Source organism: Rhizophagus irregularis, chromosome 6 (genome assembly GCF_026210795.1).
Source record: "Rhizophagus irregularis chromosome 6, complete sequence".
NCBI lineage: Eukaryota > Fungi > Glomeromycota > Glomeromycetes > Glomerales > Glomeraceae > Rhizophagus > Rhizophagus irregularis.
Window position 1 is genome coordinate 5,371,766 of NC_089434.1, and position 18,673 is coordinate 5,390,438.

The following is an 18,673-nucleotide window of genomic DNA, read 5'->3' on the forward strand; positions in this document are numbered from 1 at the left end:
CCTCTTCACAAGGTTTTCCTAAATATTATTTTATAAAACATGTTTTTACCTCCTTTTCAAAAATTAGTTTATGTGTTACCAAGCGTTGGCCTTACCCTATATAATAAGCACCTAATCCTTCAATTCTTTCGCAAGCTCTTCATTCGTGAGTTTCCTCTGGTAAGGAAATCTGTAAATGTATAAGGATGTTATTGGTGATTATAATTGAGATTTCTAATCATTTTAATACGTATTTTTTTTATTATTTTTATATTTACAGGCTCAGAGTCGGAGTTTTATCTATAAGAATCGACCTACTTATTCAATTCACTAAATAATCATGTACTATCAATCGTAAACCTTTACCTTCTATTTTTTTAAACAAGCATCTTTTCTCTTTTAACTTGCTCACAATTCTGTTTTAATATTCTATTACATTATTATACTAGACAAACCAACCTTTTTCCCCACTTAACCTTACCTCATATATCACCGCAGAAAATGGGTCACCAACGAAACCGAATGCAGTTGAAAAGAGAAACTGGATTTTTTTTTTTCACTGGACAAAACAACCCAATCAATCAACCCGGATTATCGTGTTTTATTAATTGAACGTCTAAAAGATGTTTGATAAATTTTTAATTTGGACAAAAAAAAAGCTGTCCACTCGGATTTTTAGAATGAAAAAAAAAAAATATTCGGCATTCAGCAACAAATTTTAAATGACTACTCAAATAATTAAGGTCATTAAGGTCAATTGCTATGTAAAAAAAAATTCTATTTCTCGTTTTTTATTTTTATTCTTCGCCTTCCTTTTCTTCGTAAAAAATTATTTTTTTCGTTTTTTTTTTCGTATTTTCCTCGCGATTTGTACTAAGCTATTTAGATTAATTTACCCGAAATAAAATATGTTGAAAATAATTCAGATTTGCCAGTGTCATTATTTTAAAGTGTGTTGTGATGTGTGAATAATATTTGCTATGTAAAATCCTATTTGTCGTCTTATTATTTTGTCGCTCGATTAATTTAATCATTCCGACATACAAAGTTTAAGTCAATTATATTTCATACTTCCAAATAAAGCTCAAGTCTGTAACATTAGAGGATGTGGAATCTTTCTTTTCATTACTTATTCCTCACGAATTACGTTTGATTACCTCGCTCCATTTTTAATTATCATGTACTTTTTTTTATCAGGTTTAAAGTCCCGATAGGAAAAATTTTGTCGGAAATCAAACTTCTCTCCCTTAAAATTGGATTTGTATTAAAGCACATGATTAGTGGTTAATAATTCCGAGTGAATTATTTGCATATTACGCAATTTCATATTTCACGTTCCAAACTTCCAATCTTAATATACAAAAACAAAAGTTTCCAATTTCGAATCTGTCGTACAACAATTTTTTATCTTCCATTTTGCTTCAAGTTCGAAATTCGTGTTGACTCTGTTATCTAAATAACTTTCGACTATTGTAATTTCTTTGATTATACATTTATACTAATTATGAGATTCGAGCTAGATGCAAAAATTTTATTATAAAAGGAAGTTATATTATGACTTTAATATACCTTTTACCACTTCGAGTTGTTCCCTATCATCGTAATCATCGTAATCATCGTCAAATTTTACATACTGTGATTGATCCTTCTTTCGTTAATTCTCCTACTGTCATCTCTCCTATTATTTTAGTTGCATCATGTTGCAATATGTCCTAACTGGTTACAATTATAGCATCATACTTCTCTTCTCGATTGTCAAATTTTGCTTGGCGGTTAAACTTTTATCCGGTATCACGTGATATATTTTTGGCTGAAATAGCCAAATTATATAAACTTTTATACATATCCACCAATCTGCAAAATGTAAATAATAATTATAACACAAAAAAAAGGATACAGATATTGTATATCATAATTTGACTTTACTGATAGAAAAGAAGCAAATTTGGCCAAATTTAAAAATTTAAAAATCAGTTTTTTGTAATTATTTTATTATCCAATGATCCAATTTGGCCAATTTTTCTTTTAAATTGTAGCTAATAGCTATTAATAAAAATGAACTATACAAAATAAAAAAAAAGTTTATTCAAAACTGATTACTAGATTTAAAATAATTACAAAAAACTAAAATATCAATTTAATAATTTTAATATATTAAATATTTAATTAACAGATATAGTACAGAATTTATATACTTAAATTACTTATGTATAATAATAATCAATTGATATAAATTTCTAAAAAAAAAGTTTTTTATATTAAAATAAAAAATTTAATCAATAATTTGTTTAGGTATACTACCCAGTCTACCCTTCCAAAAGTATCAGGTTAACCAATAAATATAACTAGTATTTAGTTAGCCATCATTATTTTTAATGTATGCTTCAATTTGGAATGGTATACTTTTAATTCAATTAATATAAGTTTTGGATGGAAATACTTCCTACTCTTCTTGCAATACTTTTTTAAGTTTATAAAAATTCTTTGGATGTGCAAATCATTTTCAAATAAAGTCATTGTTCAAGTTTATGTTATAAATATTCAATAGGATTAAAGTCCAGAGATTGGAAAGACCAATCTGGAAGAACTTTAATTATTTTCTGTACAATTCAATTTTTAACTTCTCTAATCAACTAGAAATCAGATATCTGATTTTAAACTGAAATTAGAGATAAAAATTGCCAATTTATTAATTTAAAGAAAATTCTGATTGGCAAGCCAATTTATGCAATTTCATATGATATAAATCATACTGACACATATTTTACAGTGACTTTTTTTAATTTATTATTTAATTTACATTACTTAATAAAAAATTTAAATTTAGAATTAGAATTAAAAACTAGAAAAATGATCATTTATTAGATTTTTTTAATAATAAAAAATATTGTAATTATATTTACTTGAATCTAAAAATAAATCAAAATTTAAACTAAAATAGAAAATATTGATGTTTTGTTATGGGAAATATCAAGTGGAAAACTATAATTCAAATATAATATATAAAATTTCAAAAAGCCAAATTATTTAACTTGTTTTATCTTAAATACTATTTCTAATACTTATAATAATTATTCTAATCATTTTCTTCAAATTTTACTTTTAAATATTGTCAAAAAGTACTACTGCTAGCTAATAAATAGAAATATAATTTTTTCATTAACATTAATTTAGACACATTAAAATAAGTAAGAAACAACAGTGATTTTCTAATTCTTGATCTAATATAAATCAAAAATTTGTCAAATGTCAGAATTTTTTCCAGTTACTTTCTTTAAATTTTGCTTTTAAATATTGGCGAAAGGTATCATTATTAGCATATTCCATCACTAAATAACAACAATCATTTTCCAATTCTTGATCTAAATTTATCAAATGTTTGAATAGAAATTGTCATTTCTTTAAATTTTAAAGAATGCTACTATCAGCATATTCTATCATCAAATAACAATGATTATTTTTTGATTCTTGAATTTAAAAATGAATCAAATTTTCTATAACAAAAATATCATTATAATATACCTCTTATGAAAACTATTAAAAATAGAGGCTAAATTCTTGGAATTGGAAATAGAATTTTCAAGAACTCAATAATCAAGAAAGAATTTTTTTTTCATCTTGTTGTTTGACAGGATTTCCCAAGCATTAGATGAGTCATTTGATGAACTGACTTTTTCTAACAAGAGTTGTCTAGTCGCAAAGCACCTGAATTTTCTCCTTATAATAATATTAGAAAATCACAAACGATTATATCAGGAGTCTTGAGTTTGAATATGACTCCTGAATTCTTTTTACGGCATTTAGGCCAATTGAGATTAAAGTTTGTAATGCTCCAATTGGACACATTAAAAGAGAAATAGGAAATTAAAGGTAGATTAGATAAGAAGATTAAGAGAATGATTAGATGCATTAGGTGTAATAGTGTGAAGAAATTATAGATGACTATTTTCTTGCAATAAATAATTATTAATATATTTTAAATTTAATAACAAAATTTTGAATTATTGAAAGTGATGGATTTATTTAAATGTTTACTATGTTTAATATAATTAAAAATGGTTGAAGGTGAGAAGGCATCTCTTTTATAAGTAATCCAACAATCAAAAAAATGTGATTTATAAAATATATTATTTGTAAAAGGTTTTGATTATGTTTTATTGAGGCCAATAAAATTTAATTACAAGAAAAATAGAAAAACTAAAAGAATTTCTTTTTATTCATTGTTTCAAATTTGTTATGAAACAAAGTAAAAGCCAAACTTTCCTTTCAATTTTGTACCTTTTTTAGATCTTTTGAAATCATGGTTATTTTTTTCTAATTTATGTGGGTCGTACAATTAAACTGTTTAAATACAAATAAAGTTTTAAAATTAGTAAAAATAATACCAAATATTTGATCTCTAATATTCTTTAAATAATTTAATTTCTTCAGGTAATTACAACATAATTCCGTCTAACTTTAAATATCCGCTTCATAATCCCTTAAATTTGTGTTAATAAAAAATATATTATTCATTTACAGTATGAAACAAACAATTTTCATACTGAAAGTCAACCGATTCTCGTACTTCATGTACGTAATTTTTAATCAATAATTTAAATATAGTAATATTTATACCAATGTCGCGATTATAAAAAAATATGCAGGTTATCAAATGATGCATCACGGTATTCCCACCAACTTACAAACTTGGAACTTTGATCATCCAAAACTCCATTTAACAAGTCAACGCTCATGATAGTGTTACACCGATTTGATGTAAGACGTCAGGTAGTAGCAGAAAATAAATAAGGATCGGACGATAGACAAATAACGTTAAAAGCGGTAGGTAAATTAAGGTCAATAGGGAACAATCGATAAATGATCAAGGATGTAATTAAAATGTATATATAAAAGATAATAAACAAATAATAATAAAATAAACAAGTGATATATATGAGAAAATTAGTAAGCAATGATAAAAACGATATGTGGTTTTATAAATTGATAACAATCGCAATATGACTTTTACACGATAACAAAGTTTATTAAGAAATCGAAAATGATCAGCGGGTGTCTTTATTAACAAATAAAAGAAATACAATATCACTGCCTCCTTCGGCGCCTATCTCTATGTTAATACCAAAATCACACACATTCATCGCGTTCTAAATCTTATAACATCTCAAAACCTGGGACAATTATGTTCAAAGAACAATTTTGTCCTCGGACAATGTTGCCCTCCGGCCAATTTTGTCGATCAGCCAATTTTGGCCTAATAAGCCTCAACCGGAACTTTCCCAGCCACTCATTAACTAATCATCCGATTCCCGTCATTAGACAAATAACCCAAAATAAATTATATATAAAAATAAACTATACTATATTATAAAATAACCTAAATTAAACCTAAAAAAAAAACTAAACTAAAAATTTCGTAACAAATGCATACAAAAAACTTTGATTATAAAAAAAAAGGTTTTTTATGTCCTTTTATTGCGTTTCAAAACTTAGTTAATTTAGGGCTCAATAGACAACAATCGATATGAAAAATATGACATACTTGGCATACTAAAAATCTTGCCTTTACTAATAATAAAAAGTACTAATCTTGAATGATACTTTTTACGGAAACAACGTGAATATCGATAATCTACTCTTGTAATATCGATAATCTATTCTTGTAATATCGATAATCTACTCTTGTTGACCGTATTTGGTACTTGATATACCGATTCTTTGGTATATGATCTGCACACAGAGCCGAAGCTCTTCTTCATGTTGGATTTTCTGTTTTATACTAGAAAAGCAAAATTTTCAAATAGCAAAATAGCAAACCGCACAAATTATCCATTATAACTTATAATCGTTTTTTTTCAAAAATCATTCTTCCTGAATTTTTTTTTAAAAAATTTCCACGCCCGTTTTTTTTTATTACATTTTAATTTTAATTTTATGTAGCGAAAATCACGTGATTGTGGAAACCAGTGTTTGCTGAATATCTACGCATATTACGCTTATCAGTGCTTTTGTTTTATTTTTTTCTTACTTCTCCTTTTTGACCATACATGACTTGGCCCTCTTACGGTTCAAGAAGGAGGGTCAAGTCGTCTTTTTTCTTATTATTTGAAAGTTCACTTTTAACAATCGACATGAGGTATGTTGTTTAAAAATTTTAAATGTTACTTAATGTTACTTCCAGATGGTCTTTTTTTTAAAAAAAATTATATATATGTATTTATTTTCTAACTGTTTTAATGGTCTTTTTTTTTCAGTACAAAAATGTCTTTTGCGCTTTGGTAGTTTGGTTTAACTAAATTAGGTTCTTTACTTGTTGTCCCCAGACCTACCCTTACTTTATTATAACGAGTTCAATAGTTTTATTTATTCATTAACTTTAGACACTTTTTGGTAGTATAGTAATATTCCTTTTAACAATGACATAATTAACATGAATAACGTATAAATATATTATACGTTTGTCGAATGGGAAAGAAATCTAATATCCAGAAGAAAAAATTTTAACTCTTAATACTTTTAAAATACACATTTTTATATTCATCTTATATTTCTTTATATCATCTTTAATCTTTATTAAGACTACACAAGTTTTGTTATAATTGATGAAATTTGATAATTAATTATTCATTAAACAATGAACATATTGACGTACTTTTACGTCTAATGGTAATACCATCGATGTAAGAACCTATTTCCAAACCGCGCACAATATGCGATGCGTTATTGTAAGAAGAAACATTTTCCTTCCTCTTGAAGTCTGCGACGTAATTCCGGTATAACAAAAACAATTAACAACAATCGCTTGGTAACTACAATAATGAATCAGTTAGGCAATGTTACAAGCACAAAAATATCACAAGGGCTCTCTCATTTTTGGTAAATTTCTCCTTTAACAATTAACATAGTGTTATTTAAAATTTTTACATGTTTCTTTACATTTTTAAAGAAATAGGATCTTTATATTCCTAATTATTTTAATTATTTAATAATTTTTTTTTTCCATAGAGAAATATTTATACCTGGCGTACCCGCCGAAACATTTCCCGTTTAACAAGGGACGTAAATAACGTAATTTATTGAAGATGGACGAAAGAATAGAACCACTATAACGTAAAATCAACCCAAGAATTTTTATTTTTTATTTGACAACAAGCAATTGATTTGGTCAACATATTGGACTAAATTCTGTTGAGGCTTTCAAAAAAAATATATATATGTATATATATTTTTTATTTACCGAATTTTGCAGTATATAAGCACACGTTTTTGCACTTAATGCCGGCCAAGATCCTCATAATTCTGGCCAAAATAGCCAGGAGTGATTATTTTTGGGGGTGCTTAATTTTGGGGGTGCATTTTAGTCAATGCAAAGCAAATTGACTTGTTTTTGGGGGTGTATTTTAGTCAAGCAAATTGACTTATTTTTGGGGGTACTTAATTTTGGGGGTGCATTTTAGTCAAAGCAAATTGACTTATATGTGGGGGTACTTAATTTTGGGGGTGCATTTTAGTCAAAACAAATTGACTTATTTTTGGGGGTGCATTTTAGTCAAAACAAATTGACTTATTTTTGGGGGTGCATTTTAGTCAAAACAAATTGACTTATTTTTGGGGGTGTATTTTAGTCAAAGCAAATTGACTTATTTTTGGGGGTGCATTTTAGTCAAAGAAAATTGACTTATTTGTGGGGGTGTTTATTTTTGGGGGTGCATATTAGTCAAAGGCTCAAAGCAATTGACTTATTTTTGGGGGTGCTAATTAAGAATTTTAGTCAAAGCAAATTTGACTTATTTGTGGGGGTGCTTATTTTTGGGGGTGCTTACTAACAGCATGGCGGACATGCTTATATCACCTTACCAATCATTTGCCGATCACATAATTCATGATTTAAAATTTATTGCAATATATGATAATTCATAATTTTTTGCCAATCATCAGACAAAATTTGATGGGCAGAAATGAATATGCATGGGCAAAACTCAAAACTTTGCTTATATTATGTAGAATCTATAAAAAAAATAATGCAGTGATCTGATTCATAATGCAGGTTTTTTATTAGTAATATTTAGTGAATAATTTCATAAAATGAATAAATATATGCCAAATAATAATAAAAAAAAGTTTTTAATGAAATTTAATATATAATAAATTAAAACCAAATTTAAGTTATTTGTGAAATTCGAGCATATAAATTTTTTTAGCAACGGTATTTATATTATGTAATATAATTGAATAAATGATCGACAAATGATCATCAGTATTGTGATAAATAGGGATGTCCGCTATGCTGCAAAATACGGTATTTAAAAGCTTTGGACGATAATCGCTTGGTAGTTTGGACCGAGTGAAAAAATCGATCTAGACCAGCAAAATTCTGGTGCTTTTGCCTTTCTTCTTTTTGTCTTTCATGTTTAACGATCAACAAGAGGTAAATTTGCGATGATGTATTTTGCCTGCCCTTTGTTAGCAATCTATTAAAAAAGAAAATAAACGCCTAAAGTCAATTCTAAAGTCGTCCAGTGAGTACAACCAAGAAAGTTACGTACGTCCAGTTCCTGGTGTATTTAAATGTCTTTGTTTTAATGAAATAATATCTTTATATTTATTTTTTTTCAATATAGAAATATCTGTACCTGGTGTACCTGGCTATCTTTCTCATACATGTTCAATTATATTCCTTTTAACAAGGGTATAATTAACGTAAATACTGTAATTACACAATTATTATTTATTAGTCAAACCCTTCTATAGTTACCTTTATAAAATTCCCCTTTATAAGTATAGTCATATATCATATGACTTTTTTATAATTACACTTATTTTTTTTGTCCAAGAGTACGAGAGGAAATGAAAATTTATTTATTGAAAAGAAATGAGTTATAGTATATCAACTTTTTATTTGAAGTCCGGTTACGACCCGATTTCCGACGGATGATTTAAGAGTTATGCAGAGTTATTACACTAAACACGCTGTCGGGAAAAATGTCCTGTAAGCGCAACCGAAAGGAATTTGTCAGCAAATTATAATTCTTAATTTGCTTGGTAGTTTGGGCCAAGATCGATATAAACCTGAAAATATCACAAGAACTTTTTTCTTCTCACATTAAAAATTGAGGTAAATTTTTAAAATGTTTCTTTTTTTTTTAAAAAAAAATGATCTTTACATTTCTAATTATTAATTTTTTCTTTCATTAAAGAAATATTTATACCTGACGCACCTGCCAAAATCCGCCAGGCATCCCCTCTCGAGTATTTTTTTAATTATACTCGTTTGATTAACGTACATAACGTAGTAGAAAATCTAAGCATTGCCAATTAAAATTTAGCAATGATACTTGCGTCATCTAAGGAAAAATATCTATATTTCTCACATTTTTTGTAACACGTGGTATGTTATTTAAATTTTTAGATAAAAAAAAATTGTTACTTTCGATCAAGTGATTAACTCCGTTGTTTTTGCCTATTAAATGATTAGAAACGTGAGGGTAAATCACATGTTCCATTATGTTAGAAAAAATTGAGACATATATAAGCTGGGGCGTATGGACGTAGAAACGGGAAACGGGAAAGGACGAGAGCGCCGCGTGCGCTTTGTTAGCAAAAACGTCAATGTCAAAAAAGAAAGTAAGGTTACAAGAGGCTATTAAACCCCTGAAGTCAATTCTAAAGTCGTATCATATCAGAATATTTCCGCCGATCTGTACAACGGGACATTTTATAAGGGAGCATTGTAAATTTGACTAAGTTTACGATGAAAGATCTAATTGGTACGAAAATTTTGAATTAACAAGTAACAACATTCGAGCTAGGACTTGATGACTTCTCAGGTAATGCTTCGATCCGGGTGAAATCCGTCATCTAAATTAATGATTTAATCTGAATGAAAGAAAATTATAAGAAAATCACCAATCAATATTGTTGTTATTAAATTCTTTTTTAACTCCAAGATAACTCAACTCCAGCAATTGTTAAATCAACACTAATTAAACTAAAAAGGCTGTAAAGAAAATGAAAGCAGAGATCTTGAAAAAAAAAAATATATATATATATTTTTGTATATACACAGTAAAAACTTTTAATTGATTTTACTTTAATATAAGGTAAATTTAAACTTTTTTTTGAGTTAAGAAGAGTATTTATCTTAGAATGTTAATATATTTTTTTTTTTAATCCAGGGATTTAATTAGTAAATTTCTTAATAGTGTTAAATGGTTTTTTATGTTCTCAATGGTTGGATACTTCTGCATTGAATACTAAAAGAATTTTAGCAATTGAGGGAATCGTCGGTTTAATTGAGATATCAACAATTGTTAAATTCGTAAATGCAAACTACCACAAACATATGAATATTACCAACTACAACTATCCTCACCCCTATATTCAAAAGAAAGAATAATACCATCGATTTAGGCGGGCTGAATTTTCACATCTCAGTTCCGACTAAAAATGAAAAAGATGAAATATTAGATTCATTAAAATTAATAAAAAAAAAATATGGATTTCCGATTTCTTACCAAGAAAAATATTTGATTTCCTACCAAATTCACGTCCATACTCGTCTAAAAAAAAGGAAAGGAGAGTGAAAAGGGAAGGGGAGAACGAAAGAGAATGGGGAAAAATGAAATGAATAGGGAAGGGGAAATCATTTAGCGGCATATTTCTTAAACACTTACAAATGAGCGTTTAATCTATCCTTGCGTCGTTACAAGGAAAATTTTCTACCTCTCATCAGTTAGTTTCATCCATTTTCCAAATCTTTAATACCTTGACAAAGCTTTAATCCAAAAAAATTTTCAAAAATTATTTTTTCTAAAAATCTTCTCAAATGACTGTTGTAGATTGAATATTTTTAATAATTACTATAATATTAAAAATTTTAAGTTTACTAAATTTAATCCAAAAAAAACCAGGCGTGGAAGAGCATCTTGGAGTGGAATGACAGGAGGTGTTCGACCAAAAATGTGATGGAAGATTAGGAATTTTGCGAAGTCCAATGAGGTTGACAGCGTCACAGATTGTGTCCTGAAAGACTTTATGTTTTCTCGTAGAATATTTAGCATCGTTCAGCAGTACAGCGGCTTTGAAGTTTAGGAGCATATATTCATAATGGTGGTCCTTCATTTTTTACTTTACTATACCTATACCTGCTGTTTCTTATCATGTAATCTTTTAATGATATTCCTTTGATGTAATTAACATAATTAATATAATTAATGTATTAGTATTGTTTGGGAATTGAAAATAGGAAACTCAAACTTGTTTTTACCTTTTAAAAACTATTATGTTCTATATGATGATATGGTTTTATATAATGAATCAGTTAATATTCAAAAGAAAATTTTAAAATAAAATACTTAATGAAGAGTTTTGCTAACTTGCCTTCTGGGTTAAATAACTTGGGTTAAATCACCCCCTAAAATTTATCAATAATTTTTTTTTAAAAAAAATTTATTTGTTATTATTCATTTCACTTTATATAGATTTTATTTATTTGAATATTATAGATAGAGTATAATGATCAAGTTTTCTTACATTTTGACAATGTCTCATTTTTTATTGTAATCATAATTTACATTTTTTTTTGAAAATTCGGGCAAAATTATATAACTGATTGTATAAAAATTTACTAATAGGTTAAATTATTCTGATTAAATCACCTTGGGTTAAAACTAGTCTTATATCTTAATGAAAATAAAATTTAAGTATTTTGGTTATGCAGCTTAATAAAGAAAATAAAGAAAATGACATTATTATATGACAAATCATCTGATTATACTAATTAAAAGTCTAGAAAAATAGTGTATTTATGTTGTATATTTGAAATTGATCAAAAAAGAATTAAGGATTTAAAAATCAAGAATATGTTAAACTGAATTTTATATTGTTTTTTCTTAAAAACAATTTTTATAGGAATTTCAAAGTTAGCTGCTAGTTTTTTTTTTATAAATAAAAAATAGATAATTTAAAAAATTAAAATTTTCAATTTATTAAAAAAAAGAAACAAAAAATACATTTTTTTAATAAAGAAATTTTTAATGAAAAGTTTTTCTTATCAAAGAAATTCTAACCCATCTTTTTAATTAACTAAAATAAAAAAACAATTTCCAGTTTTTTTTTTTAATAATATAAAAAACTAATTGTTAGTTTTTTAATATAGAAAATACCAATTTTTGGTTTTTTTTAAAAAAAATCAAATAAAAAATGATTGTAAATTAAAACATTTAAAATATTTTGATAAAAAAAAAATGTTTTTTATAAAGAAATTTAAATTAATCAATAGTTTAACAGATAATCCAATTATTTATTAACATGTGTATTAAAGAAAAAGAATATATTGTTATATAAATATAAATAATAAGTAATAAAACAATAATATTTTTTTACTTTTTAAAATTACCAATTGCATTAAAAATATTAATTATTATACAATTATCCTTTCACAAATATCTATAAAATACAAAAGTAAAATTATCATTATATAATTATTCAAAAATTAAAAAGTTTACTGTACTTATCTAATATATATTTTAAATTTTATTTTTTTTTTGCTTTTTTAGTTTTTACAATTATTTTAGATAATAAAATAATTGCAAAAAACTGATTTTTAAATTTAAATTTAATTGAACTTGCTTTTTTTTTATTAATAAAATCAAATTATAACTTGTTTTATATATATTTAAAGTAATATTTAAAAATTATATAACAGTTATTCAATAACTTAAGTATATTTAAGTATTTAAATAAGCTTTTAATAGTTATTTGTTTAGCCAAATATAATATAATTAAAAATTTAATTGGATGAAATTTAACTGAATTAAAATTATAAATTATGCCAAATTTACACAAATTATTACTATATATTAAAAAGAAATTAAATATTATTCAAATATACTTTATAAATTTAAATGATATTTGAATATATTTGATTTAAAAATTATTTCAAAGTTTTATTTAACTCAAGTTAAACTAAATCTAAATTGGTAATTTTAATTTTAATATTAAATTATAAAAAACCTATATAATTATATTAATATATTATTAGATACAGTTATTTGAAAATTTAATCCAATTTTTTAAAAATTAAAATATTAATAAATATTTTTGATATATATTAAATTTCATTATTTATTACTATTTAGAAGTTTGGATTAATTTTCAAAAAAAAAATAAAAATAAAAAATAGTAGTAAATAGTTTTAATATCTTAAAATTCATCTTTATTAATAAAAGCAAAAAAAAATATTAGTAAATATTCTTAATTTCTTAATTACTTTTTTGCATATTTTCATATTTTGGAAAATGGATTAATTCACTATTTATTATAAAATTTACTGTAATTCATCAATTTGATGAAAATTATAAAAATTTCTAAAGTTTAAATTGATTTTTATCAAAAAAAAAGTAAAAAAGAATATTAATAAATATTTTTGATTTAAAAAAAAAATTCCTAGAGCCAACTTTACCTTTTATAGTATTTTATTAACAAATAAATTTTGATTAACATATGATAAAGATAATCTCTTAAAGACACATTCGAAATTTTTAAATTCGCAGCCCTTCAGGAGTTGACTTCTTATATTACTTAATGCGTGGTTTAGTGCCGTCATCTTGGAAGACGTCCTTAATTTTACCGATATCAAACCACAAAACTTTAATTATAATATTAATAATACACGCCCTATTACGCTTCTTTGATTGTATCAGAAAAGCGATCGCCAACTTGGTTACGAATAGGCTTAGCAGATAACAATGCCCTAAAAGGACTTAATTTCTGTGGATTAAAGTTGAAAGTACTATCAATTCTTACCAGTATCAAAAGACTCCAGAGAAATAAAAAGAATTATGGATAGCGGCGCGAGATAAAAAAAAGTAATAAGGTCCCGACAAGGTTTAGTGTTCAACAGGCTGGACATCATGGGGTCACTCAGAGTCGTAGACGATTATTTCTACTTGTTTTTCGAAACAAGGTTCAATTAATGTTTTACTACCAGATGGCACATCATTCACATATAACCATTGAAGAAAGCTTATGATTCTATAGGATAGAAGGATTGTCCTTAGCACTTCGATAGAATTGACGTTCCTCCGCGATGTCCGAACTTGCTTTTATCAAACACTCTTCCAAAGAGTGGAAGAAGACACAAAATTTGAAACTCGAATTCGAGAAGCTATCCAAGATGTCTTCTATTGAATTATTCATCTTTTTATGTATAGAAAAATGAGTGTCCTTACTTATATGGAACAAGTCCACAGTTTGTAGTCAACGATGAAATAGATCAGGGCGACGCACTCGATTACATGCCTACTCATCAAGAGTTAAAGTCATGTGGCAACTGACACTTGTATTTGGATAGAGAGGTAGATAGATAGATAGACAATCCTCAACCTAAACAGGAGCTATTAACAGTACGAAACAAGTTAGACATAGATTTTCAATTAATTTTAATTTTAATTAATTGGCGTATAAAGAAATAGCATCACAAATGGGCGACATAGATTTAGAAACATAAATATCAATGGGCGCGGCTTTCATTGTTCAAGAAACTAATCAATCAGTTAACGCACGGACTTCCAAACACGAAATGCAGCAGAACACTCATCGTTAAAAGTTAACGAGTGTACACATGAACTAACTGGAAACGATCTCGAATGATCTCGAATGGGATATAACTTGGAGCATCTTCGAACAAATCAAAAGCTTCAAATGTGATTCGATGACTAAACACAAAATTTTCATATTTGTTACTAAACTATTTTACAACCTTCTTCCTACTGCATATATGTTAAAAAGAAGGAAAGACGCGCTTTACGAAGATCTAACGTGTCCATCATGCAATTCAGCCACAGTTGAAACGACAGCAATTGCCTGATTTATAGTAATCAAAATCATGAAATACACCGCTGCACTTATGAATTGCGGTTAATGCTGCGATTATTGCTCCGGAGTCAGCCAAATAAGTCCAAATAATTTCTCGGAAAAATTCGAACCTTTTTTCAAACAAGACATCAAAACGAGACTTCCGCGTCATATCAAAGCTGACGATGAGTAAACTCAGGATATCAAGATCTAAGGCGCTAGCGTATTTGACGCACTTCTAGTCACACTTATTGAATTATTTAAAGAACTCGTATGGATTCTGAGATGCAAAAATATGATCAATGGGGAGAAAGGACACAACATCGTGGTGCACGACAAAAGGGCCTCCTCATCACAATTTCCGAATATACATACGAACGAATCGAGCATACTTGACGTGCATATAATATATTATATAGAGATGAGAATTATATTGCTCAATCAAGTTTATAATAGTATATAAAAAGAAAAAAAAGGTTGAGTACGATGAGTCGGCGATTCTATAACATTGTGTTATAGTGTTATTTTAGTAGTAAGATTTTTTATTATATCATCAAATCAATTCATTATTTTTATTTTAATTTTAATTAAATTATAAATTAATATTCTTTTTTTTCCTTTTTTTTTGATTACAGGTAATCTTTAAAAAGAGATTGTGTTATCGGTCATAGCTGTGATCCTATAACTCTGTGAGTTTTAAATTTAGTAAGAATTTTAGGGTTGGCAAAGATATTGTTATGGAGGAACTGTTTCAATTTTTAAACGCGAGAAGTAGCATGACCAACAATTGCAAAACGGGTAATTGTTGCATAATTAAACTGATAATATTTTTGATTATAAAATATTCTTTGGTCAGCTTTAACAAACGTACGGAAAACCTTTATTAGACGACTAAAACTGATGCCAGTCAGGCCAATCAGAAGAAAAAGAGCAAAAAAAACTGATGGTCAATCAGGCCAATCAGGCCCGAAAGAACTGATTAGCAAAACGTCAGGTCCAAATATGAGGGGCTAATGAAGTCTACCTTTTTCGGTCGAAATTGGGTGTGGGCGAGTAGTGACCATTGAATAAAATAAGGGTGATGCACCTGTCGGCCCTATTATAGTGAGATTAGTCGCATCATCAGTACAAAACCAACAAGTAAATTAAAAAAGTTGGTGGGAAGAAGGATAAGATGAAGAAGCTGATGATAATGGCGAGATTCAATGTCTATTTTGGTAAGTATTATACATTACTTGTGTATATATATATTATTAAAAAAAAAAGATAATAATCGTCTTTTAGGATCGATATATCTTGGGTCGGATCTTTTTATATTTCTTCAGGTTGTAGGAAGGAAATTCTAGATTTTTGGGTATGTCATAAGCTATCTCGCTCTTTCCCCGATGATTTCGAATTACATTTCTAAACAATCTTTTTTTCTTCGTAAAGGATATATTTATTCGCATGATGTATAATGGGCATTGTACACCAATTTGGATTGAAGACAGAGTCTTCAACATCATCTTTGAAAGAATACAGTAAATTTTACCATTAGATTCATACATATTACACGATTAGATCAAAGTGATGATGTTATTTTCTCGTATGGAAAGACTGAAATATTTTATTGTTATACATTATATATATTAATTGATTAATTTTATTCGTTATTATTTATAATATTATAATATGGCGTAATAGATCAATACTATAGGTTTTGTTGAAACAAAAGAATTAGTATTAGCAAAAATTGGAATCATTGCCAGAGAAGGAAAAATCAAAAAGATGAATGGCGAAAAAAAACCCATTTTATTTTTATTTTATGTATCAAAGGTTAACTAATAATTAATAAATTATTAAATCATACGGTTAAATGCATTTTTTTTTGTGATCTCATGGATTAACAGTTAATTTCAGCCATTTTAATGTTAACATTTAGCAATTTCTGAATACTAAAATTGAATAATAAAAACAATCGGAGGTTGGAACACTATACCGTGCAATGAAAAAGCCCTCCCCCTCTTTTTTGGTGCTATTGAAAAAAATCTTTTATTAAAATTGAACGACGAATTGAAAAAATTGAGACACGAAATGCAATATTACATTATTTTAACCTAAAATCAATTTATTAAAAAAATTTTGGCGTTCATTATCTTGTTTAATGATAATTTTGCTTTTGTGTTGAAAAAAGGACAACTGCATGCGTCGCGTAAAAGACTTCACCAACAAATTAGAAAACGTATATTTTCCTTAGACTTTTCCGAACTAACTCAAATTACATTGATTATGACTATAAAAAAAAAAAAAATTTTTTTTTGAGTTTTTCCCCAAAAATTTAATGTTTAATGATGTTTAATGAAGATCTTTTTTTTTTATCATTTTTATCACTAAAATTTCCCACAGGATTGTTTTATTGTGTTTCCGAATGATAGACCGTTTAATAGTCCAATATTGGCTTATCTGTTGTTTATATATCCGTTTTGTCTCTTTAATAAGTAATTTCTTAATAAATGAATGAAACTATACTTGTAAATGTTTGGTTACAATATTCGCCTCGTTTTTAGGTGGATCTGAGTGTGTTAAAATACTTAAATATCACATCAATACAAAAATATACATTATAATAGCAGGCAGATAATTCTGCCTGCACATTGAATATCATAATGAGATAACAACAACAACGAATAATATTTTTTTTATTTATTTTATATAACTGATAAATACATCAGATTCAGGTATTAAACAGGTATTTATATTTTAAGATCGAGGTTATATTAGTCCGAAATATTCCGGAGGGAAAAATCATAAAAAATTAATTAAATTAATTTATACCGTTTAAAATAACGCGTATAAATTTTTTTTTTTTTTCAAATACTACAAAAATTTTTTTTCAGATTATCGTAACTAATTTGTAATTTCATTTTAAAAAGCATGAGAAAATTTTTTATAATATATAAATACATAATTAGAAATTCATGAAAGATTTAAACGAGTACCTTAAAGGATATATTTAATACAACTAATAATGATCTAGAATCTTTAATCAGTTCTTAAATAGAAATATCTTTAATCAGTTCCTAAATAGAAATAATAACTTCACCATTTAATAACCCGATTAGGGAGAAATAGATAGAGGGTACGAATTACAAATTGATCATTTGTTAATGCAATGTGATTGTAATGTCTTTCAAAAGAACATTATTAATACAAAATCCTTTGTGCAATAGAAAGTTATAAAAACAAATTTCATTGTAACATAATAAAACTTTCAGGATTATCTTTTAATGTTTTTAAAACAAGGAAATTTACGCGGAATGATGTGGAATGATTGAGTAATGTTTATTTCAAATTTCATTGATAAAATGAAATGACATTAAAAACTTACCTTTTTAATAAAAGGAATTCCGTTCCAAGTTTGTGAATATATTCTATTAGTAAATTTCAAGAATATAAAATGGGCTCCTGTTCTTGCTTGTTAATCAAAAAAAAAAATAATAAATAATAAAATTCAAAATAATACACTCTCTCCTTATTTTCCTAAAAACATAAAATGGCAGATACAAATATCCGTGAAACTCGATATAATTTCAGACCTCGAGCTCAAATGGGAAAGATACCTAAAGTAGCCAATTGTTTTCTCATATTTAACTCCAATCTTAGGCGATCAAAGCCTAAATACGTGTCGATGCCCGCCCTCGATTTCATAAGACGCTCTTCCCACGAATGGAGGAGACTTCCGGAGAAAAGAAAGTCCTTATACCGTCGCGAATATGAGATCAAAAAATACGACCTCGAGAAGTCATTCCAGGCATCTACTAGTCCCCAATACAGTTACATGGATATTTTGAATATGTAA

The 18,673-nt window shown here is 26.8% G+C and overlaps 3 protein-coding genes across 3 annotated transcripts; all 3 read left to right on the plus strand.

Annotated features, from left to right (window-relative positions):
- Positions 1-8,386: 8,386 nt before the first annotated feature.
- On the plus strand, positions 8,387-9,462 carry OCT59_026800 (uncharacterized protein; the record flags this gene model as incomplete). The annotated part of the gene is made up of 6 exons (XM_066143458.1): positions 8,387-8,407; positions 8,480-8,668; positions 9,065-9,094; positions 9,177-9,228; positions 9,329-9,367; positions 9,455-9,462. 6 exons carry the CDS (start codon positions 8,387-8,389, stop codon positions 9,460-9,462), a joined length of 339 nt encoding a protein of 112 aa, XP_065992976.1.
- A 6,386-nt stretch (positions 9,463-15,848) lies between these two features.
- OCT59_026801 (uncharacterized protein) lies at positions 15,849-16,359 on the plus strand (the record flags this gene model as incomplete). The annotated part of the gene is made up of 4 exons (XM_066143459.1): positions 15,849-15,888; positions 16,010-16,052; positions 16,120-16,189; positions 16,267-16,359. The coding sequence occupies 4 exons, from the start codon at positions 15,849-15,851 to the stop codon at positions 16,357-16,359; spliced, it is 246 nt and encodes an 81-aa protein (XP_065992977.1).
- A 2,008-nt stretch (positions 16,360-18,367) lies between these two features.
- OCT59_026802 (uncharacterized protein) lies at positions 18,368-18,673 on the plus strand (the record flags this gene model as incomplete). Its single annotated transcript, XM_025318798.2, has 1 exon — positions 18,368-18,673. One exon carries the CDS (start codon positions 18,368-18,370, stop codon positions 18,671-18,673), a length of 306 nt encoding a protein of 101 aa, XP_025175278.2.